Source organism: Solea senegalensis, linkage group LG15 (genome assembly GCF_019176455.1).
Source record: "Solea senegalensis isolate Sse05_10M linkage group LG15, IFAPA_SoseM_1, whole genome shotgun sequence".
In the NCBI taxonomy this organism is placed as follows: domain Eukaryota; kingdom Metazoa; phylum Chordata; class Actinopteri; order Pleuronectiformes; family Soleidae; genus Solea; species Solea senegalensis.
In genome coordinates, this window is record NC_058035.1 from 15062915 (window position 1) to 15088497 (window position 25583).

Genomic DNA, 25583 nt, shown 5'->3' on the forward strand with positions numbered 1-25583 from the left:
CAGACGATGCAGTTTTATCCGCAGTAGGACTCAGGGTGACATTGTGCTGCATTGTGCTCTACAAGCATCACTGGATAAACCAGACCACACATGAGAAAGTCAACACAAACTGCCGAACACGATTACACAACAACTTCTAAAATATCGAGCAAACACAAGCTGACCTTGTTCGGCAAACAGGGCAGAGAGAGGGACAGACTTCTGAGACTTCACCAGGCTGGTGGACCAGGGGTTGCTGCCGTCTGACAGAGGACGCACCCTGAGGACATCGGACAAAAAAAACATGACATGAATAGACAGTCCCTCAAAAGACTATGTTTTCATGAATGAAATGATTGTTTAAATACACCACCCAGCGTTATCGACCTGTATTTCCCCACAGAGTTCACCTCTTTGTGTGTGTGTCAGTGCGTACGGACTCTACCTCTCAGCAGCAGCAGGTCTTTCTTTGCTCTGTATTGAGCTGGGGCCCCAGGTTCTCCCTTTCTTCTTGATTCCCCTTTTCACGTCGTCAAACTCCTCTGGCCTGAAGAGGGCGCTGCGGCCCCACGTACGGTTACTCTCATCTTGAGTAACTGTTAACACAGGAGACCAGACACGTTATTACAGACTCATACTACTGCTCAGGAGAATCTAAAGGTCTTAACACATGTGTTAACATTCCCCCAGAATAGTGAGATATTAGTTTTGTTATGTTTTCTGTTGTAAAAAAGACTTCATTAAAACAATGCTCAATCATTTCAATTCATTTCATTCAGAGCGACTTAAGAGCAGTGTTTCTCAAGTCCTTGGACCCACTGCCCTGCTTGTCCTCCAACCCGAGGACCAGGATCGAGAAACCCAGCTTCAGAGGACCACAGTTGAGCAATAGAAATCACACTTGATGAATGTGGCCGCATGTGGGTAATAAGCGATCCAATCTTAAATATGTCCTCACTGCATCCGTCCTGCATTCATATTTACTATTATGTATTTAGAGCAATCCATTAGACAGATGTTAACGCCAGTTCTGAACTAGGGTTGGGTATCAAACGCAGGTATTTTATGGTATAGACTCACTGGTCGTCAAATCAATCTGTGCCGAATCTCAGGAGAGAGAGAGAGAAAGTAGTGCCACAGAGAAACACGAACTGTTCCGCCTCTGAACTGTGAACTACAGCAAAGCTCAGGCCTGAGAGAACAAAACAGGCCCCTGACAGGGTTCCTGTTTTTGTATCTGATCAGAACCCGGAGCCTGCTGCGGTTCATATAAGCTGCACTGACTTTCATGCATGGTCACTGCTCGTTTCCCTGATTACAGATAAGAGCAAGTCCATTCACACGTGAAAATAAAACAAGAGTTTGAGAAGTTTGGAAACCACTGTACCGCATCTGTACCAAAGTGAAGGCGCTAGTTATGACACCGTTATCGATTCAAACATGAGTGTGACCCAACCCTAGTCTGAACAGGGCTAATTTAACCTTTTCATACTACAGTGTTTCTCATCCACTTTTTTATCGTAAATTAAAAAGCACAAAGTTATGGTTCTGTTCACTTGAGTGACGGGTGATTCGTCCGCCCCTCTCCATGCAAATGTTAACGTAAAGCATGATGCTCATGGTATTTTTCTTCTCCAAGTGTCTGGGTTTGCAAGTTAGGTAGATTCTCTATTGGTAACCCAGGCACAGAACCACTGTCACCATGTACAGTGTGTGTAAGATCAATGTTCTTTTATTTTAGCACACGAAAAATCAAAAGATTAGACACTTAAAAAAAGCTGTTGTTACAAAAGCTTCTTAGACGTATGTGGGTTAGTGGAAATGTGATTAAGTAGAAAACGGGATCCACCAAACATGTGAGAGCAACAAACTAGGATCAAAACCCGCCACGATGGGCTCCTCTTGTATGATTTTCAAGTTAGACAGAAAACCTGTGAGACACATTTTAACCAACAGAAAACAACGAGACCTTGTTTTAATCCTCACGTCAGGAAAAACCCACGGAGCAAGTACAGTCTTCCCCACTTAAGCTACAACCCCTTTCGACTGTTACAGTTAGCCAACACCACACTCAGCAATCGTTGCCGTTAAAGCGTCCACACCCACGCTGCTGCATCTGGCTAACAATCGCTTGCCTTTCCTTCTGAGCTCAGAGACGGCTGTGAGCTCGCTGGTCAGATCAACATCCTGTTGGTAAACATATAAACTGTCCCTCTGCATATGGGACGTCACTGGGGAAGGAAACATACAGGTTACCCCTGAACAACATGAGCAATATGACAATTCCTTGCCCAAAACGCAACATTTAGTAGTTTTATACTATATAGAGTTTTCTCTATTTCAAACAGGAACCACAACATTTTGAAGGCAATGTATTATATTAAGACTTAAGATGACCATGATTTGTCATCAGAGATTAAGGAAATATGTAAATGGTTCCCTTTCTCTCAAAGTTTGTCAGTGGATATTTAATGTATATCATGTTTCTTTGGTCCGTTATGTTCGCCTTGTCTGCTCTCATCATGTGATGATCTCCTCTGCTGCAGCGCCTCCTGTGGACACTCCCCCGACAGCTAAGAGCAGATGATTTGAAACCTAACTTCTAAATGCTTAAATTTACCAACCACATAGATTTTTGTTAATCCCTTTAAAGGAATATTAAGTCTTTTTTTTTTAAAAAAAACCTCTGTAAAATATCTTGTGCCATATCAATCATCAAGTGTCACAAATAAAAAAGTGATTCTGAGCAACTATCTGTGCCCTCTGCCTGAATGTCACCGTCTACCATAAATGCCCAGGGGGAATTTGTTCCAGTTATTGCAGGGGCGTTGGTGTGTGACTAACAACATTCTGTTCAAACAACTGGCTGTCTACTTGTGGCTCTGGAGCTTTTGTTCACACAGCTCTCATCACGTTGAACACTTTGCCCATGCTCACGGCTCCCATAGGTTTTCTGTGTGGGTTAACCATGAGCTGATTTGATTTCTTTGGAATCGTTTTATTCATAAAACACAAGGCCAAGAACACTGACAACGAGGTGGGAGAGGAGACGATGAGACATTTTGCTGAGGAAAAATGAATTATGGGGGAGGAAAAATCTTACGCTGAATGGCTCTTAGGCGGGGGATGAGTGTGGGGCTGCTGGGTGGAGAGGAGCTGGTGCTGTGAAGACTCCGCCTCTTGTCCATAGACGGCGATGCCTGCACGGTGATCTTATGCTGGAAGTCTGCATGATGCAACATGGAAGTACCGACAGGAGCAACAGTTGTAATTAAAACTCTCAGTGCTTCAAAAGAAGGCACAGTGGACTATTAAATTAATAGCACAGACTAGATAAAGTGATTATTGTACTCGTACAAGATGAATCCACTGTTGTACACAGAAGAAACAATAGCGAGAAAAACATGACGAAGTTCAGGCCGAAGAGAAGACAGAGTTACTCTACCAGCTCAAAGAAATGAACACTGTGAAAGTCTGAATGGCGATTGACGGAAAATTCCTAATACTACCAAGCTGAAATGGCGGCATATCGACACCTTGTGGAGCAGATATTAACACTCCATTCACTATGGAGTGTGACGTGGTTCAGCTACAAGTTAAACTCATTTGAAGTTTTCATATCAACAAATGCCACAATCAGACATGAGTTCAACGTGTTTGTTGCGTGTTCACCTGAGGGAAGGCTGATGCGGTTTCCATCCTTGAGTTTGAGGCGGGAGCGTTTGAATTTGCCCTTCCTCTTCTTCACGTTGGGCTTGTCTTTGTTGAGTTGGAAAATGAGGATGTTGAGCTCTCTTTCCAGCACGTTGATCTCCCTCTCTGCCAGCTGCTGCTCCCGACGCTTCAGTAGCTCCTCCTGAGACTTCTGCTGGAGGGCGGCGCGCGTCAGCTCCTCCTCCCTCGAACGTAGCTCCTGGAGGAACCAGGTATGAAGATCAGTTGTGTATATATTCATTTATTAGGCAGATTTTTGTTATAATCTCCTGAGTGACAAGACCAGGCAGGGTCTCTTTTGTTCATTGTTTTGCCACAAGAATATTTGGCATACACTTTGTTAGACTTTGTTAAGTTATCTTTAAAAACACAGAGAGACTAACACTAACGGCATTAAAAAGCATTTTCTTATGTGACAAATTAATTATGTACACGTCTTAAGTATTTTGCAAAGGTTAGAAAGGTTGTATGAAGTAATTCCTCCTCATTTTCTGAGTTGCATTGTGGGTAATTAAGGTGTCAGAATAAGAAGAAAGAATAGGAATTAGGGCCGAACAATAAAACGGAATTTTATCGAAATCATAATATGATCTACTGCAATTTTCAAACCTCAGTAGGTGCAATATTTGTTAAAGGCCAAATGTGTGTCAAAATATCATTTTAGATTAATTATATTCTTGCCCCATACACATCTTATTCTGCAGACTGAAGAGAACATCTTTGTTTCCCACAGATATGCACAAATATCACACAATATTCATTTTAAATATGTTTAGAATAATGATGTAAAAATGACCATTCCCTCTGATATCGTGAATCATATCGCAATCGCAATTCACGTCAAAATAATCACGATGAGATATTTATTCAAAATTGTTCAGCCCTAAAAGGAATGCAAAGAGAAAAAAGAAGCAGTGTTTCATCGTTAAACAGTTGTGTCTCCTCCCATGGCTTACTCTTTTATTCCCTCTATTTTCCCTTTAATTGCTCTTAGCTGAGTAATAATAATCCTTACTGGATGACTTCCATAAAGCAGCTTTACAGTCAAGCCCCCTCAGCCACCCACCTAGACCGAGATTACTGTGGGATGTTAACAGGAAATCTGCTGATGTGCTGCCCTAATTCTACATGTAATCTGCAATGGGAACTTCTTTTTTTCTCCTCTAATTTATAATAGGAGTGAGTTATCTGAATGATTGTGAGTTATGTGACACAACAGTGCATGCTCAAAGAAAGAAAACAGAACATTTACAACTATAATACAAAATAATAACTAGAGAAAGCACTTTTCTAATGTCTTCCTTGGTCCATAACCTACATCAACAGAACACTTCATTAAGATTTACTTGCTACTCACAACCAGACAAAACAAAATAAACACCACCACCACCTGTAGGGTTTTCACTACCCATGTCAATCAATTCACCACTTGTTGACCCAGGTCTGTGTGCTGATCCTGCCATTTCTCCAAGCGCTAATTAACCCCCCTCTGAAAGCCGGCGACAAGAGAATTGTACAGGAAGCAGATTAAGGTCTTAACAAGGGGGAAGTACACCAAAGCACATCGGCATTAACTACTCTCTGTTAAATGTGCGATTAGCCCCTCTGCTGAAAGTAACCAATTAAAAGCAGGAAGGAGAAGGCGGGACGCAGAGACTGAATATTTATATAAAAAAAAACAACAACAACAAAAAAACCAGACCACGTAATTACAACTACTACTGTTATTTACTCATTATTTTGTGAAATATCCAACTTTTATGTCAAGCCTCGGTTCCGTATTTACTGATTTAAAACAAGATGGAGCATTACCACATGAGACACCACCACAATATTAACAACGATACTGTAATGCAAGAATGAGAACTTAAAGATATAACATTTATGTAGTGGCATTAAATATAGGACAATCAGAACGTATTTCAAATACACGATAACCACAGTGAAAAATAGGTGATAAAGGAGGAAATCCAAGTGTCGACAAGCTGCTCTACCTTCTCTTTGGTCCTGAGCTCGTCAAACATCTCCTGAATCTCCACACGCCAGTCATCCTGCATGCTGTGAAAGGAGTCCTGGGGCATGGTGGCCATCACAGCCTCCTCGATGGCCGATAGCTGATCCAGGATGCAGGAGAAGGAGGGACGCACGTGTGGGTCCTGATCCCAACACTCTGGACACATACGTTGCAATGCATACATTTACACACACATAGATGTATAGTATTTTTGAGATTAAATCATATTATGGACATATAAGACGAGCACTGTGCACATGTAGAAACAATATGACATAGTCAAATACTCTGAAATATTGATCTAAAATAGTCTCAGATCATTTTCAAAGTGGTTCTTATTACACTGTATTATTATTATTATTATTTTTGTAACAACATCTACTATTACTTCCTTGGAGTAAGATTTCTTGTTCATTATGTGACTCAGAGGTTTGTGTGATATTATAGTTTTAGAATAACCTGAGATTTGATTATATTGTAAAGGTCAAATAAAAAAAGGGCGGCCTCTAGTAATTTACCTTCCATGAGCTTAGCGAAGGGTTCCGGACAGGTGGAGGGGATTGGTAGCGTTAACTTATTGACTGCCACGCCGTAGGCTACAGCCAGGCCGTCTATCCCTCGATATGGCACCTCCCCTGTTAACAGTTCCCACAGCAAGACACCATAGCTGGTGGATGGCACGCAAACAGAGGAAATAAAAAGAAAGTGAGGGAAAAAGGAAAGGATATTAAACAAAGGGAAAAGTAGGTATTTGCCTCTCGGGTCTGTGCGTGCGACGTGTGTGTGACTTGTCATACCTCCAGACGTCACTGCCTTTTGAGAACAGAGACGACTTGATGACCTCGGGGGCCATCCAGGAGTAGGTGCCTGCTGCTGACATTTTTGTGGTTTTGTGCCACTCCCTGGCCAGGCCGAAATCTGTGATCTTCAAGGTCTTCCTCCCGATGTCGTCATTCTCGATCTTTTCAAGTAATAAAACTGCAACGAGAGTAGACAGCGTGGGGCATACATTAGAGTGGAATCACGGAAGAGCGGGAAAAAAGGAAGACAAGTCAACATACATACAGGAAAGTGTATGATAAGTGGTACGTGATTGAGTGAAAAGGACGAGTGGGAAGACTGCAAGGGTATAAAAGGAACATATATGAGGGGGGGAAGCTGTGAAAGGAGAGAGAAGAGTGAAGGAGAAAGGGGAGACACAGACAATGGGGGACAGAGAAAAAGACATCCGTGCAGGTGAAGAGATGATAGTCGATATTCAACAGGGCCAACAGCACTATGTAGGTAATTTATTACTACAGAAACAGAGGGCTGACAGTGCAACAAAGAATCTGTCCTCAGGTCCTAAAACTGTTTAACACATTAAAGACAGCCAGAACCCTCCAAACCTCTGTGTAACACTACACCTGTCCTGAGAGCCCGAGCCACTGTGAAGACACAACCACCTCATGTGAAGTCAAAGTCTTCTCTAAATAACAAAAACATAATGTAATCTCTTACATGCACATACTATATCATGACAAACTCTCAAAACTGGAGTCAAGGAAGCTAGAACTGGTGCATATCTTTTTTGATTGTTGATATGAATACAATTTGTGACTGATTAGTGATTGGGTGTATAACTGTTTAAAAATAAAAAATCCTTTGGTTTTTGTAATCCTAGAATTATCCTTTTATATGTACTTTCCCTCCCTTATGGAGGCCACCGCAGTTCCCCGAGGTGCTCGGGAAAGAGACGCACATGTCTCTATTTCTTACACCCTGGACCTTTAAGTGAAAGTTGAATAAAAAAAAAAAACACACCACAAAACCAGGATTACACAAAACATGACTTGCTTTATGTGTATCATTACAACAGTCAGCTACAGGACAATGAGAAGGGTCCAGTGTTTCCTTTTGGATAGACTGCCTGTGTGCTGACATACAAACTGCTGAATATTCCTGTTTTGTTTTTTTTTCTCTGAAAAAGCAGTGACCTTTTCCATTAAGTGGTGTATCAAAAACCAAAACAAGACACTTTGATCCTTTCATGCTCTCCGTATTATTTTCAACATTTGCTTTTGCCTCTGCCAAGAACTCCTCACATTACAAACTGTCCCATTTCATTATTTACACGGAGTGCTTCCAATGCAGGTCAGTTCGAACATGGCCCGTCAGTTGCGTAAATTCTCAGTCCTGCAGAGGTAGTGAGTTCCCATAAGCTGGCAAAGGTTTTCATGGCAATCTGCTGGGATTTAAATGTGTGTAATTGTATGTAATAAACACCCTTATAATAATCCCATGGGGGAAAAAGGATGTCATGATAATGACACAAAGTGCTGAATATATAACAAGTGTTTCTTCAACAGTAACGTTATTGTTTGTTAACGGCTTTCTATAGATCCACTATTGAAAGTATTACTTGAAAGACAGCGATGTACTGCATGTCCAACTGACCTTGGACTTGCTCCCAGAGAGCTGACCTAAAAGACAACCTGACAGCTTGTATCTGTAGACATTTTCTAGAATTTTCAATTACAGTCATTTAGATACAATGTATCTGCAATGTATCTGCATAGCTAAACATAGTGATCCACCGTGACCACATGTCGTAATCAAGGCTAAGGGTCGCCTAATGAAAATAAGAGCATGTTTTGGTTATCGGCTGTAAATCCACCCCGTCAACACTGCCCCAAGAAGAAATGAGGGCTAAAGATGGTCAACTACTGCATAACGGCCGACTGGGCTTAAGCGTGATTGTAAAGACTAATGGACATTTAACTGTACTGGTTCATTAAATTGTGCTGCTGGAATTCACAGGTTAATTTATAGTTTTTTAATTATAGATACAAAATAGCTAGTTTCTGCATCCAAATTATGTACCACATATGTTAACCTTTTTATACCATATCCTAAAAATATTTTTTTGTTTTCATGATCTTAAAATAAACAGTCAACGTCTACTGCAGCGCAAACATAATGGCATAAGGACACAACAGGAAAGTATCTGTTGTACCAAGTTCACAGAGGATACATGGACATCAAGGTAACATGGGAAACAAACTAGTGTGGAACATTTTGTGGTGATGTTTAATTTGTATTTGAAAAACATTTTAAAAGACCCATGAAATGATTTTCAGCAGGCATGAGTCTCGTATGGGTCTCTACTGATAACAAGCGTATTGGTGCCATTACTAGCCCAGGGCACAGAGGGGATCCTCTACCCACACTGCAACAATAGGAATACCATTACAAACTGGTTTCACTAGACCAATGATATACTCTGACTTCCTGTTGTCAAGTCCTCTCTCAGTGATTCCATAGATTCCTCCCAGCAGGCTGTGTATGTTTATAATGACTTATGGCTTAGTTACACAACCTAGAAGAACAGTGGTTTTAGGATAAACCGTCTATGTGGATTGGCCTATAGAATGTCGTGCCAAATATTTTCTTTGTAGCTCCATGACACTACTGTGTCTGCCCTCTAGAAATTTCTGATAAAAGACAGAGCTCCCGTCTACATGACTCCATGCTGACGTTACACTAAAATATCCGTAAAAACCCCAGCCAGCCATTTTGTCTGGCAGTCTATCAGCAGCCACGATATTACCAGAGTTACACTACATAGCTACTGCTGAGCAACTGGTCATTTTATGTTGACTAATCAATGAATTTACCAATAAAGATTGTCCTAATCTATCAAAGTACACAGTGCTGGACAAACAATTTTAGACAAACTCTTCCCCACAAACTATAAGTAAATGTCAAAGCCACAACCTTCAGGGAAAAGCTGCCTGTTTAAATTAATATTTGTTTAATCTTAATTTAAATGACCCATTGAGGGTCTTCCTAAAAGTTAAACTCCATCCCAAACCCCACCTTGAGCTGTAAAGATAATTACTGTGCCTGTGTTCAAATGAAATGAAAAGTCAGTAAAAGTAAAGCCTTGTGCATAAACTCTGGTTATGGTTTGGGTAAGATGCTTTACAGAGAAAGGTGAAGTAATGGTAACCTAATTATTGCTTGTGTATCTTGTGATTTTCATCCAGGCAGGCAATGTCATTAAATTGTAAGAAGTGCACAGTCACACTATTGCATGCCAATAAATTAGCCCCAGGTTATACCAAATTACAGAAAATTGACATCTCTGATATAGCTGAGTCATTACTAAGTACAGGCAACCATATGCCTTTATCCTTCTGTTTATTCAGTCGTGCAATGTCAATATAGTACACAATGATCTAGAATACTCGAAAGTGAGCCAGTGCTTGTGCTTAAGTATAAATAAATGGTTTATAGTACACTGTGTGTACTGTGTAACACAGCTGTAAGCCGGGTATAATTCAGTCATTATGTTTTGAGTACAAAAATTGCCACCTGCATAGTTTACAAAACCTGTTTGGTGTAATGAAATGTTTAAATGGATCAGACACTCTCACCATTGTTTCCTTTTACACACATGCACAATCTGTTCTCACATAAAAGTTGTTTCTAAGTTAGTTATCACTCAGACTCTACTTTGTTTTTCATGCTTTTTTTCTCAAGCAAACTTTCATGCTTTTTTCTCTTTTGAGAAAGAAAAAGGTTTTGAAGCACAGAACAGAGCAATGCAACTAGAGATGGATATGCCCCCAAGGCAGACCCCACCCTCAGTCCAACCCCCATTTAATTCCCCTTTCCAACAGTGGATCTCCAGGCAGACCCATCTTTCATGGTGGAACAGTGGGAAGATCAGAAGCAGAACTGCTGCCTTCAAAGCAGGTCCCACGCTTCTTCCCATTGCCTTCCCGCCTCAAGGTAAATGAAAAAAAAATAATAATTTGGCAACATCCCGCATTATATTTGCTACAAAAATACACTTAATAGTTTATAGACTGTTTTAATGGACACAATTTACATCTTTGTACTAAGGAACCTTCACTAAATTAAAATCTATCTGGAAACATTCATACCCATTGTATTGTACCTTAAAACTTCCCTGAGTAACACATTTGCATAGTTTTAATGATAACAATGTATTATAACTTTGAAAAAAAAACAACCATAAACTAAAACAATACAGAGAACCCTGAAAATGTTAGTCCATCATTATTTTCAGCACATTCCAGACAAGGCATTTTTTATTTATAACATAACGAAAAATGTTTGCGTGCAGCCTTTAAACTTGACATGGCAATATTTTCATAACTGTGCTCACAAGTATGAAAGCAAGTGGGTCTTCCTGTAGTTAACAGAAACAAGGGTGCTAAACATTCCCAACAATAGTCTGTCTCTCTGGTTGAATTGAGAGTGCCCCAGGCATTCTGGATGATGAGAAAAGGATCAGGGCGAATGACTAGCTAAATCCATCTATCATGGTCATGTCTCTCCAGGCCACTTGGTCCTGGTCTGTCCACAAAATAAACCCATAACTAGAGTAACTGAAAGATAACCAAAGCTAAATGTGTTCATCTAGTACTGCTGCATTAGTGCCAATCAATGTGTTTGGGGGTTATGGAGGAGATTGGCTGATTCGGAAGGCTGCTCTGCTCAGCTGTGGGCCCTTTTCCTTTTCACTCTGCCCTGCAACAATAGGTGCAGTCAGGGAGAGGTCATAAAAAACACAGTGAAAGCATCTCTACTCCTCCTCTCTCCCCTCTGCCCATTTTCTCAACAGAGAAAAGACAGGCAGTAACTGTCTGTGTGTCACCAGGGGTATTTGTGGGAAGCCAGGAAAAAAGTTGCACTGCAACACCTTGTAAAACTTTGGTAACTATTCCTCTTAGAGGATACTTACTCTATAAGTAGAGCAAGGCAAGAGGAAAACTACAGGAGGAAAAGAGGGATCCTCTGAGGGAAAACTGGTTCCCCTCCCTGTGTGAACTCATTATGACTTAGTAATGAAAAATAAGGTTTAAAAAGGGGGGAGTGTTCTACAGCACAACCACAAATCCCAAAACAACATAAGCTGATGGATAACTGGATAACTAGGTCTGCTTCATAATTGTATGCCTGCCATTGCAGAGAGTGGGAGAAAATAAACATTAAGTTGAAGATTGAAACAGACGATCACGTTTATTTTTTATGCGTTTAACAATATTACTTTGTTGCCTTATGATTTCAGTCTGAACGGTCCCATTCATTTGGTGAGCCACCTTCATCAGTGATTAAGAAACTACACGTCCAAATAATTGTCTTCATAAATTTGATCATTACTCTCTTGGTCAATCTTTTAATCTATAAACTGCAAGTTAATAATGTCCATTGCAGTTTCTCAAAGTTAAGGTAATGTTTTCTGATGTCTTATTTTGTGCTGCGCAAAAATGCAAAGGTGCTCAAGCCATAACTGAATTAGAAAGGATAAGAAGGACTTTTTTGAAAGGCTGGGCATTTACAGGAATCGCCAGCTAGCTCACTGACAATTGTTTATTCGATCATTTGACTTATCTAAATGGTACTGTTGCAATTTCTGGCACAGGATTGACAAGACTATGATTCATCATACTACTTGCAATTTAATTTAAAGTAGCATTTGAATGGTGTACTACAAATGAAGGTAAGAAAATAACAGTGTAATTTATAACAGCAACATTTTCCATGGTTGCTGCAGCTACTTATAATAGTGCAGCTACTTATAATAGTGTAATTCATTATTGTGATGGCTGTCAATGTGAACTTTGAATTTCCTGGACTTATTATTTTTTTAATTATGATTGGAACCTGGTTGGTGTGCTATCGCAGCACTCAGGAGAATGATGAGTGTATGGGGAAATTAAGGAGGAGGTCTACACAGGGACTGTATGTGTAGTGTACACAGAAGTCTAGTAACAGCTAAAGACTGATTATAGAATGCTGTTGCACATCCTTCAAACAGAAGTCTCTCAGTTTCAACGGTGTTCAAGCACACATTCCTGGCATACAATCTCGTCCACAGAGAAGTGAAACTCCAAAGTTAAAGTGGGTTATGAATGCTGGCTCAGGGCCAGGTTTCAGTGTGGTTTATTATTCTTATCTTCATGAAGATTTAAATTTATCCTGAAGAGAAAATCAACATTGTAAAGACAGATAAAAAGTTATGGAATGAGCCAGACTGTGACAAAAAAAAGAAGAAGCAACAAATACATTTATAACTTATCCAAGTGAAATTTATAATTCAAGAAGAGCGTGATGTAAGTCGTTTTGGAAAAAAATATCTGCTAAATGACATGTAATGTAATGTAATATAACTTAGACAGCCATATGTGTTTACTACAATAATTATTTAAAATATTTTATATTTCTTTAAGCGTGTTGTACACATGAATCAAAACTCCATGTCTTTTTGTCTGACATGAATATAGTTTAGAAATCCACATTCAAGTAAATCAGAATGTGGTCTCAGAATGTACACTGCAAATATTTAATTTGATCAAAACAGGTTGTTTTTTTTGAAAACAGGTTTTTGAAGAAAATAATACAATAATATTAGCATAGTCTTAGACAATCAAGCTCAATCTGTGACTCAGTCACATACTATACTTGCTCAGGGAGTTTGTCAATTAAAAATACAATTACAAAGTAATTTTAACTCCAAAATGGTCCTTTAAAAGTTTAGAAATTATGTTGACATAAAAGTAGTCATCAAAATAAGCAGTGTTGAGGTCACTTGTCCCCTCCTAGAGTAGAAAGGGACAAGTGAAGGAAAGTAAGTAAGGAGAAAAATAACGAAGTAGGAAGAAAAAACCCTCAGTTTGTGGCAATAAAAGAGTACCACTGCTCTCTGGGAGATTAAATATGAACGGAACAAAACAAAACGAGGGCTTTGAGACCCTCTGAGTCCTAGCCATTCTTCTGGCCACAGTAGCCTAGCAACCACTGCTTGACCAGTCCATTGTGCAAACGTATGTTAAGCTTTTATCCCTCATTAGCAACATTCCTCCCTACAGGCTGGGATTTTACAGATTAGGTTGAAAAACACAAAAGGGAAAGAACAAATCTTGCTGACTTCCAACATATTACTTTACAGGCTAATCATTGATCAAATAGCTGTATGTTTGTCTGCGTGGAGCATGTGTTCACTGAAAGTTGATAAATGACAGACAGGCTGAGTAGCTGAGTGAAGGTGATGAGTTGAGGCAGTTTTTTTCTGCCTCTTTAATAGCATAAGTACCTGACTATGTTCTGGTTAATACTGAAAGAAAAACACTTGAGTGAAACAATCTGATATTATATCACAGAAATACAAAAAAACGATAGACCCACCAACAGACTGCACTCATTACATCTAACAACAACACTTACTGCAATGTATCTATGCTCTGTTTACCCTGTGTGTAGATAATTTTACTCCTTTTTTACATTCAAACTGACCACTTTACGCATGCCAAGACAGACAGACAACAAGCTCAAACTAGCAGATGCAAAAACTTCTGCATTATTCTAGGTTTTTTTTATTGGGAAAACAACCTAACACACCACAGGGTGCTGTTTGTGTCTAGAGGAGTCTTTTGTGAACTTGCTGCACTGGCTAAAAGCAAATGCACACAACTTCTTTCAACCCCTTCTTTCAAGACCATATATTGACGACAGATGTTCAGACTTCTGACCCCAAGACGAGGAACTAACTTCAACAACTATCACTACTATTAAAAACCAGAAGAATTCAGAAATTCTTTGGTCTCATATCTTAGCAGAGGGATTGAGAGCAATGAAAAAATATCTTCAAAATAAAAACATTATTTCTGTTGATGAGAAGGATTTAATTGATGAACATTGTAAAAGGTCTCTCCAAAGTGCAATTTAAAATGAATTACTCTGTATTTAAAGCATATAGTGTCTCTTAGTCACAGTGAAGTGGCAGGACAAACACTTCCACTTGTTTTAGCAGCACTGCATCTGTTCGGGGGAGTTTGTTTGTGTATGATCAACAAACATCCGATAAGCTCAGACTAAACAGCAGTTAAATCCTTTCTCTCCATCTGCTTGTTAATTATAATGAATCTCCATCTTAAATAATACTACTTTTAGGGTAGGACTCTTCTTCATCATAGTGCACCACGCACATTTTAGACTAGTGCAAACATTTTTGCACTGCAATTAATCTACCATAATGTATTACAACTATTTTCAAATTTAGCAGTAGTACAAGAACGTGACTTGGCGGTGTTATACTAAATCAACACTAAAGTTATGTCCCTGAAGATAAAATCATGCATGGTAGTAAGTATATAAAATTATGATCACTGGGCATATATGTATTTGATTTGAAATATAATTTAAGTGTCTTAATCTGGTAAACATTCATTCACTGACTCTCACAGCTGCAGACAAACAGACAGCCATATGCTCGAGCTGCTCAGCACATGGCCCCAGGTTGATAAGACTCTCTGGTCACAAAGGGAGAAACAGTGTTAAGAGTCATGTTACCAATATAAAACACACCTAGGTGGAAAGGGTTTGCCTGTGTTTCATATATGACTCGTTCTCAAAGAATCTTGTCCATTCATTATTTAGGCAGAGGATTCAACAGTTTAATGGCCTGTAGTCAATTACTAGTCAGTGGAGGGACTAGTTGACTGTTCAACCACATGATCCCACCAAGTCACCAGAACAATACTGGTTAAATTAAAATATATATATCATTCACTTCTCAAACCACGAACAACTGCAGATATCCGCTGTTGAAAGAACTGCTTATGCACAACTGAAAACCAATTAGTGCATGTTTTCATCAATTATTATACCTTTATAGGTGATTTGTCTGATTTCTTTTTCAACCTTTGACCTCTGATATTAGCTCTGTTTGATCTAACAGTGTGGAACAAGTGTGTTTGGTTATGTGTATGGTAAATCACTGACTTTATTTGAACAGTATTTCATTTTGGGGTGGAGAGGGGGCTGGGAAGGTGTGTGTGAGTGTGTGTTAAAGGAGAGGGGGTGAGTGCAGGGGGAGGGGATAGGAGGGGGCGGCCCAGCTGAGCAAACTCCGACTATATTTCACATCCTCTTGATGGCATCCCCCACCACTTCATGAAACCGCAGACCTTATACACCTCTTCAAACCCACCCTAGGTAAATGGCAGCGCTCCAACTCAGATGTTGTGAAATGTATGGGATCTGAGTTTTATGCAACTTCTGTTTAAGACGAACACTAGAAGTGTTTTATTTCTTTAAGACACTCGCTATCAGAGTGTATGGTTGACGTGGAGTCACTAGGGCTGCATAATATATCAAAAATAAATCAGTGCAGCAATATCAACTTTCATAATATACATATTGCAAAGACAGCTTAAGCTGCAACAAATATAGATTGTGCTTTATTTTTTTGTCCAAGAACTTGCCTCTCAGGTTGATAAATGTCTGCTGTTAGTTTTCTTGTGCATTTGTTTATTTATTTTTGTTTCACCATTTCTCCCCTATCATATGACAACACCCTGATACATCTGCTTGATGTGCAGATAGATTAGAAGTGAATTGGTTAGACTTGTATAACCACTGACAGACACTGCAGTAAGGTTTAAAGTTTCATGCATTTAAAACTAATCTTTCTCTGAGAGCTTAATTAATTTGGGCTCAGTGTTAATAGCAAAATGTGGGAAAACAATGGGCTAAGTCTATTTCAACAGTTAAGTCAAAGCAAAACACTTAAGTACACTGTACTTATTGTTATATCTTGCAATATGTCTTTCAAATATTGTGCAGCTTGTAGCCTGGGGTGGAAGAGACTATAGATTAATGTACAATGACATTGAGTTATGTACTGCGCTATGAATAAATGAATAAAAATGATGCAACGTGTGCAACAGGTGGATGGTTGGCCCCTGATCCACACCGTGGACCTCCTCCGTAAATTAGGCTGAGCATATTAATCTATTTCATACACTCACACAGAAACCAATCTTTGCTTACTGTTGCTAGACTTCAGGTCACGGTGGATGATGGGTACCACCGCCTCCTCGTGCAGATAGTGCATCCCGCGTGCAATCTGCACGGCCCAGTTGACCAGGATGTGTGGAGGGATGCGCCTTCCGGTCAAACCACGGTTCAATGTCCCGCCTCGAGCATACTCCATAACCAGACACAGGTTGGGCTCCTCTAAACAAACTCCTTCCAGTTTAATTATGTTGGGGTGCTGCAGCATGGAGAAAAGTTTTGCCTCTTGTTTAACACTGCCAGCGGTGGCTGTTATGTCCTCGTCTGGGTCTTGACGAGCAGCCTTCACTGCAACCTCTTGATCTTTCCATGTGCCCCGGTAAACTTTACCAAATCCGCCCACACCGATGATCTCCTCAAGCACCAGTTCCGAGAATGGGATCTGCACGGGCGAGCTCGGGACTCGCTCTGGTGTCCCCGCAGATCCACGACTCGCTGGGAGACGGTAAATAGCGGGCTGATAGGTGACATAGTTAGATGGGAAAATGCCCACCCGGTGATTGATTTTACCCGTCCACCATCCCTCGTCCCCAGAAATCGCTGCGTCCTTGGACAGGACCTCCACCACGTCCCCTCGCCGCAGACTGAGCTCATCCTCGCCGCTTGCCTCGTAGTCGTACGCGGCTGTCCACAGGGAGCGAGTCGGGCAGAGTGGGGCAGAATGAGCCCACGCACGAACTGTGGGTGAATCTGTCCATGCATGCTCCCCGGTGTCACCGCCGCCCGGCCGCCCTTCACCGTTTGGGAAAGCGGCCTGCGAGACATCCATTTCTCGGTGGCCGTAGCGGCACCATAGGGTGCTGAGCTTTTGGAACAAAATGAAAACTTTAAAACGTTAAGAGGCAACTTTCTGAAATCCACATGCTGTCATTTCTGTAGCGACTGACTGATGAGAACACAGGGGAATCCCGAGCGTAGCCCACGGCAGTGTCACGCCGTGTCCCAAGTCCCGTGGGAGAGAGCGTCAACAGACTTGTATCCACGTCGCCACTCCGGTACATGTACGAGAGTCAGAGACTAGCTAACGGGTGCTAGCTTAAGTTAGCCGAAATACTTTTTAGCTTATGTCGCCACTGACGCCTAAAAGCAACATAACACTGGTACTCTTCAACCGAAGTCTTATATATCAGCGACGATATATTATATAAGGTTATTCACATTATTTTACTGCTTGAAGCTAACACGAAAAAAAGTTGGCTTTCTATAGATGGAGCTGTTTTCGCAGGTGCCACAGGAGGTGCACCTGCACCATTCTGACCTAAAAAAGTGAGCTTCTGAAGGCCAGGCCTCTCTGCTCACAGTAAATCTCATCTAAGCAACGAGTATCGGAATATGAAGTTCAGTTTTTCGTTTATAAACGTGACAAAAATCACCCGATGGTTTGGCTAGTTGGTTAGCTTAGCACGGGTCAGCCCGCTGACTACTACGGCAGTCAGAAAAAGTTGCTCCTCTCAGCTTTAACTTCGGTTATTCCCAAGTTTTTTTCTCCATCGCTGAACTGTGGAAGAGGCCAGGGCTGCGTGCTTAGAAAAGTGTTAGAAACATCTTTGAACGCCACAATGCGAGACTAATAACGCGAAGAAAAAAAAAATCCGTCCACCTCAATCAAAACAACCTCACAGTCGCCAACCGGAGTAGGAGCCAGCGGCAGCAGTGGCTGTTCTGCGGGACTCCCCCGCTGCTCTTGGAGTTGCCTGTGGTGGCCTCTGATTGGTGCTTTCAGTGACACGTGGTCAGCGTGTCAGAGGGGTCTGGTGTTTTGGGGGTGGGGTGTAGGAGGAGGAGCCACTGTAGGAATGTGTGAGGAGAGCGCGCTCCCTCTGAGAAATTATAGGAATAGTGGTCCATAATATCTCCCTCTCTCTCTCTCTCTCTCTCTCTCTCACACACACACACGTCTCCCTGCACTTGTGAGGACATCCATGGACACTGCATTCACCATTAGTTTATTTCCCCAATCTTAACCATCTCAAGTAAATGCCTAACACCAATTCTGAACCTAGCTCTAATAATCCCTAACCCTAGCACACTAAACACATACACACACACACACACACACACACACACGGTGTCCCCATAAGAAAGACAACCCCTCATAATGTGACTGTGCAAACAGATTTAGGTCCCCACGACATGAGGAATACCAGCTACACACACCCACAGCCTATAATATACCGCATGCAATTTAAACATATAGGGCATGTCTACACACAATAGTGATCTTAACAATGGAATAGAATTCAATAGATATGAATAGAGGCGCACCACATGCATGCATACTGATTAGCTTATAGCCAATGTATGGATATACCACTACTACTACTACTACTACCAATAATAATAATAGTAATAATAATAATACGTGCAATATAAATAATACACTTTACATTAGTGCAATATTCATGTACAATATCTCATGTTCAGCCCTTTTTTATACTGTAAATATCAATCTCATACTGTATATATTGTAGATTCAGTTTAACTTTTTATGGTTGTATGTTGTTAATATAGCCTTCTATATTGTACTTTCACATAATATGGAAATGCAAGTTAATTATTTATTTATCTTTGTCTTCAATGTCTTTGCTGCTGTGACTGTCGATTTTTAATAAAGGCCTTCTTATCTTAAAAATCTTATCTTGTCTTAATAATATTAATAACAACATAGTAGTAATAATAACAACATAATAATAATACATACACTCTCACAAAATCCTTCCTTTGAACACTGTTACTCAATCGATGTTGCACTTGCAAGGTTTTAATATGCACCATTCAATATAATATAATAATAGAATAGAATATGCCTTCTCCACATTCATGCAAGCAGTGCTACTACTACTAAGGCTACTGCTAGTACAACTAATAATAATAATAATAATCATCATGATCATGAGATAGTTTATGGATAGAGGGAGGGGGAGGCGGGCAGAGCAGCGCATCTGTGTACATGCAGCCTGTGAGAGAGAGAGAGAGAGAGAGGAGAAGAGGACAGGATGAGGACCGCGGCAGCAGCAAAAGCGATGGATGAACCGACAGTGGGATGGGAAGAGGCAGCAGAGAGGACGACAGCAGCAGCAGCAGCAGCGAGGTAAACCGACGAGGCATGCAAGAGGAGGAGAAGGAGTCGTGCTGTGCTGCATCACACCAACATGGAGGCGTACATCGCGACTGTAGCACGCGTTAGAGAGGAGACCATTTCATTGTAGACGAGCAGCATCATCACCGTCATCATCATCACCATCCGTCCGTCCAGCCTGAGCGGAGAGGAGGAGAGAGGAGCAGGAGGAGGAGGAGAGATGGGCTCCCAGGTGGTGCAGACCCTGCGCCAGGGAGTCTGGGCATCTCTGACCGGAGGCTGGTACCACGAACCGGACCAGAACAAATTCAACAACTCCTGCCACCTCTATCTGTGGATATTCCTCCTGATGTTGCCCCTGTCTCTACATTTGGTGAGTTTTTATTGAAATTCAGGGAACATGACGTCCGAGGCCTCGGAGGGTGTTGTGAGTTGTTCCTTTAGGTACCTTTTTGATTTCATACGCTCGTTTTTCCATCCCTGGATCAACACGCCGCGGCTCTTTGACATCCTTTAATTGTCTGGCTGCTACAGGCGGAAAGAGGGTCGAAAAAAACGGCACTGTCGCAGTGTTTCTTCCTGTATGCAGTGATGGAACGCATGGCTGCCCTTGGATGAGGCAGCGTGAGAGCAAGGAGGAAACAGTGCTTCACTCATAGTGTATTTTCATGTCACGGCCTCTGGAATAGTAGGCGCATCACGGGCTGTTTTACTCCCAGTGTGAGGAACCTTCATCTGGGGTTTGGTTATGAAGGCTATGAAGATGCTTTAAATGTGTTTCACTTTACTCTTCCTGTCCCAGCTCACCCGAATAATATCTTATATCAAGACCTTTGTGTGTTCACCCTAAAGATGACAACAAGAATAAAGGGAAGAGTTGCAGCTATAGGTCAAACACATTGACCCTTGACTACAAATAATAGTGTACATATAAATCCACCCTTTAAACTGATTGATTGTGTGATGGCATCAACAACACCTGAATGGTGCTGAAAGGGTTGAAGTGCAGAACTTTTTAAATATAAACAATTACATTCAAACCATTGTCAGATGAGTTCATATCAGCTCCACATGGCTTTCCTCTTTGTTTCTCAGTGTAGCTGAATTTACATCCTGTGTCACAAGGTAAGTGATTTGTTTCATATCAAGTGAGAAAAAGAGTAAAGCAACATTGGATCAGTGAAGGGAGGTAACTGTAGACAGGTTCTAGAAGGAAGAAAATAATCCAAATAGAGTGCACATTTAGGTTTATCCCTATACAGGCTACACACATAGGTGCATTTACACACATGGACGCACATGAAAGTACAGGTAGTACAGACATTCTGTGTTTTGCCACTGAGTTTGTGCAGAAATGTTGTCACTGTCAGTTTTCACTTTGTGATTGAAAGCAGCAGTTCCCCTGTGTAAACAACACACGCTCTCTCAGATGTTTCATAATTCAAGTACATTGGGTTTTTATCAGGTGTGTAGAATATGCAGAAGACCCGGGTTCGCTACCTGGTCGGAACAAGGTCCTTTCTGCATGGAGTTTGCATGTTCTCCCCGTGTGTGTAGGTTCTCCAGTTTCCTCCTACAGACAAAACATACAGATTTGGGGATTAGACGGATTGGACACTCACTAAATTGACCGTAGGTGTGAGTGTCCCTGTGATGGACTGGCCACCTGTTCAGGTGTCTACCCCTGGACATAGCCTTTTGCCCTGTGTCACCTTTGCCCCCCTCACGTGGAGGATAAAGTGGCAGAAGATGAGTGAGTGTAGAATATACACAGCACAAGAGAAGTGATGGCTGGGAAAGTTAAAAAGCACAAGTCTCACTTGAGCAATATAGACATACCATAAACTAAGTGTCTGATATCTGACACAGCAGGAAAGATGTCCGATCAGCATGAGGCAGATGCTTTGTTTTTCATCTTCCTGTTTCTTGCTATGAGCCATTTCTCTCCTGAGGATCAATCATTCATCCTCTAAGTAATCAAATCAAATCTGGTTGTTCACTGAGTCTGTGATATACACGAGGAGCAGCATGGCGGAGTGACTGAAAATACTTTACCTTTGACAGAACTCACGAGAATAGAGGGTTCCAAATCTGCTTCATCTTGAATTTCCGGATCAGACGCTGACTCTGATGGAGTCAGAAGATAAGTTAATTTGAAAAATGATGAAGCTCCCCTCCTCTCCTCTCTGCAGGCCCTGCCGCCTACAACCATGGCCCTGAGCATCTACTGCACCTCCATCACTGTCTTCTTCATCCTCATCAAGATGGCCAACTACCGGCTGCATCTGATGTTCGATGAGGGTGAGGCAGTGGTCCGCAGCAGCCTCTCTGACCTCAGCAAGGCCCAGGAGAAGAAAAGTAATGCGTCGGAGGCCTGTTTGCCCACCAGCATCAGGTAAACCAGTCTGAAGTAGCCGAATCCCCCGAATTCCTCACATAAATAGATGCATTAGTGGGAATACAGAGGAATTTGTTTAATAAATTTGCATTTTTGCTCCTTGTGCCTCCAGCTAATCCTCTGCCAGGTTAGTCATTACAAAATCTAGGCTAGAGGGCTAAATCCCCATAGATGAATTTTAATTATTAACATGAAATTATACATTCAGTCCTGAGTGTTCCTTTCAGAATAAAGCCATTAGTTATTCTAAATATCCTATAATATGCCATACCATACCAGGCATCCTCATTTTTTTACAATTAATCATATTTTTTCTTCCTCTGAATGACCTTTATTTTTTACAGTTTATGCTATGTGTGCATCAGCAATGCATTGGCCCACGTCACTGTAAATGCACAAAAGAGGTTAAAGTTGAAAATGTTAAAAAGAAAACCCATTGCTTCCTGGTCCCTGTTTCTTTTTTAATTGAAGTGAAAGTGATTTCTGGTTTGTAGACCAAACAAGAGAGACAATGAAATGAGATGGATTATTTCCTTGAAAGGTTTTCATGTTTGCGCTCACGTAGACTCCCTGTCACTTTGCCACATTTTTCTTTCTCTAACAGGAAGAGCAGCACGGTCCCAGACAGTGTTGCCATGACGATGTTGGCCTGCAAGCGCCCCAGTCCGGTGATCCAGGTGACGGTGAAACAGACGGAAACCGACCCCGGCCTGATTGGGGTGGTGAGTGACACCTGCCAATGTAAACACGCACAATAGGAAACAACGCGTTGTCCTGCACTGTTTCTTAATTTTAATCACGTGTTTCTGATTTCCTCTCCACTCAGGACTGTTCGAAGTCTGAGGAGGGGAAGACGTTGGAAGGTGATGCTGATTTTAATCTCTTTGGGTTTGAAAAACATTCAGATAACTGTGAAATGAAAAATCTGAGTAAATAAATGAGCCTCTGCAGTCACCAGTATGTGCCATTTCACTAGGAATACAGACAGACATGGAGTTAATACAGGCAACTGTGTAGGACCTGAGCTGAAAGGGACCCGAGATGACAGTGTTTTGAATTAACCACCTTAAATTCTACCACTGGCTTAATCCAGGAGACTGCAGCGTCACCATTGTCACCTAATAAGGCTACATATCTTACTGCAAATGCTTCTTTTAATTTTAGATCAGCACTTTATGAACCATTAAGAGGGAGTTTGGTTTGATTTGATATAGGGCCCTTAAAGTGCTTTTTCATGCCTACACTTCAGAAGAAAACCTTTTTTGAAGTCAACACTCATCAACAACACATTTTGGGAAAAGTGCAAAACATGTAAAAATGGCTTCTTCATTTGGCAGGGCTTCAGTATCTCTGCTAGTTCATCACTCTGGCTCATGACGGTTTCTTTGAATACATTCTTAGAATCTCTAAAACATGGCTTTTTAGGCCTACATTTTTTTTATTTTATTGTTGGTTTTAATTTACTTACTAAACCCCATTCCTAAGGTGGGCAGATTTTGGGTAGAGGTGTTAGAAAGTTCCTGTTACGGTCATTATTATAACACTAATGTTGGGACTTTGCAGAGTGCTGTTATCTCTGATTGCTGATACAGTTTTGGATACTCTGCAACAACTGTGTTTGGAAATTTGACAGAACTTTGACTGGGTTAGAAAATATCTGCACAGATTTTTATATTAGAATAGTGCGGGCAACAGAAAGAGGGACACAGTCGAAAGCACTGGATCACAAAGGTTATTTTTACTATTGACATTTTCAAGTCACTTAGACAGCTGGACGTACTCGTAACCTGCAGAAACATTCATGACACAGTACGACTACTTATAAGAAGACATCTTTCATTAAACAGTGGGATACAGTGTCTCACATAGCCTGTTATTGTTGCTATTTACTGTAAAACTTGTTTGTAATTTGGGGAACTAGTGTTCTCTGTGCTTTTTCGTATACAGTGGAATACAACCCTGTCCCCCAACCCCCTGCACTAATGTTGATGGACAACTTCCTTCACCACAAATCACCTTTGCTGTGCATGTGCTCAGAAATGTACAGATTTAGAAGTGAACCAGTTTGTCAGCCAGAATGTCTTCCCGTAAATACACAGTATGACCTAATTATTTGGAACAGGTGATAAAAAAAAAAATGAGAAGATGAATCCACCTTTTGCAGTTACTGGACCAAATTCAGCTTTAACACTTCAAGTGCAGGAATTATATAATTCAATGTTCGTATTATTTCATTCTAGAGCAGGGTAAGAGTAATGCAGAGGAGAAGCCTGTGGAGGAAGGAGTCCACTTAAGTCCAGAGCCTTCTCCAGATGACCTGTCCAGTCCCAATCCTGACCAGGCCGCCCCGCTGCTGCAGGCGCAGCAGAGGCCTCCATCGTGTGCGGGAAGAGAGGAGACAGGGACAGGAAAGACGGATGAGGGGATAAGTGAAAATGGAGATTCAAAAGAAGGAATGGATCTACAGAGTGCAGACGGAGAAAAATCAGAGCAGGGACGAACGGCAGAGAAAGTCTCGGAGCAAGACACAATAGGGGAGAAAGAGACTGTAGACAGGGAAACAGCTGATGAAGGTCTGCCTTCCTCGAAGGGGAGTGAAGAGGAGAGTGAGGAGGAGAACGATGCACAAAAAGAGCTCTCGGATGACAACAACAACTCCCTGGAGACTCCCCGGGAGAATCAGGAGGATTTTATTGACGTCTCAGAACCTTCTGCACAGGTACTGTTTTAATTTGACATACTGGGACTTCAACCTTTGAATTCATGTGCTTCAATTCATGCTTGTTATTGTGTCTTGATAAAAAAAACAATACATGTGTTAGTAAGCTGTTTTCATCTTCTTCAGGGTGGGCCACTGGAGGAGACGTACTGCTCTGACGAGATTGAAGTGGTTCTGGTAGACAACTCTGGCCCTGGGCCCGCGTCAATTCACCTGGATGACAGTGATACAGTCAAGATCATCATCACCATGAGCTGCGACCCTCAGACTGCTGCTCGGCTGGAGGAGAGTGTCAAGCAGAGCATTCTGGAGAACGCACAGGTTAGATGGCTGTCGGATGAGTTCATACACTGCTCATTGACAGCGCCACATGACTGGCTTCTCTGTATCGCGATGTTTCGATCATCTTTTAGATGAAGGATGCAGCACACAAATTATTTTTACAGCATTTCTGTTCAACGAGGCCAAACAGAATAACATCAACAACAGTCACCAAACATTACACACTGTAACCCACACGTTAAAGTTGTGAGATACGTCTGTGCTAAACAGCTCTATATTCTGACACTTGTCACAGAGTTAGAGTGTTTGCTCACTGGCCTGGGTCTCTCTCTCTCTCTCAGTCTCAGGGGTCTGATTGTAAATCTAGGAGAAACTACTATATTAGAGTTTCCCACAACATTTCATCCAATCAGGAGCCAGAACTCTACAAAGAGGTGATTCTGTCTGCTGGAGAGGTTTGGCTGTTTGTTGAATAAATGCCCCCCCCTCCACTAATAAAATGTTCATGAGGTGACATAGGGAGGAGGGA

General features: G+C 41.4%; 2 protein-coding genes across 3 annotated transcripts in view; one reads left to right on the top strand and one right to left on the bottom strand.

Moving 5' to 3' along the window:
• map3k21 (mitogen-activated protein kinase kinase kinase 21) overlaps positions 1-18252 on the bottom strand; it is a 24964-nt gene extending 6712 nt beyond the window's left edge. For both annotated transcript variants that reach the window (XR_006361847.1, XM_044045709.1), the window contains exons 1-8: positions 16553-18252; positions 6505-6685; positions 6226-6374; positions 5688-5863; positions 3652-3892; positions 3083-3205; positions 425-575; positions 165-259 (exon numbers count right to left, since the gene is read on the bottom strand). Coding sequence is in view for 1 of the 2 variants with exons in the window: in XM_044045709.1 (XP_043901644.1) it covers positions 165-259; positions 425-575; positions 3083-3205; positions 3652-3892; positions 5688-5863; positions 6226-6374; positions 6505-6685; positions 16553-17345 (1909 nt within the window). In the remaining variant the exon portion in view is untranslated. The remainder of the gene's footprint in view (positions 1-164; positions 260-424; positions 576-3082; positions 3206-3651; positions 3893-5687; positions 5864-6225; positions 6375-6504; positions 6686-16552) is intronic.
• A 1303-nt stretch (positions 18253-19555) lies between these two features.
• pcnx2 (pecanex 2) overlaps positions 19556-25583 on the top strand; it is a 30063-nt gene continuing 24035 nt past the window's right edge. Inside the window, exons 1-6 of the mRNA XM_044046296.1 lie at positions 19556-20028; positions 21848-22050; positions 22658-22775; positions 22880-22916; positions 24294-24772; positions 24899-25093. Coding sequence (XP_043902231.1) covers positions 19876-20028; positions 21848-22050; positions 22658-22775; positions 22880-22916; positions 24294-24772; positions 24899-25093 — 1185 coding nt within the window. The 5' untranslated portion in view covers positions 19556-19875. The remainder of the gene's footprint in view (positions 20029-21847; positions 22051-22657; positions 22776-22879; positions 22917-24293; positions 24773-24898; positions 25094-25583) is intronic.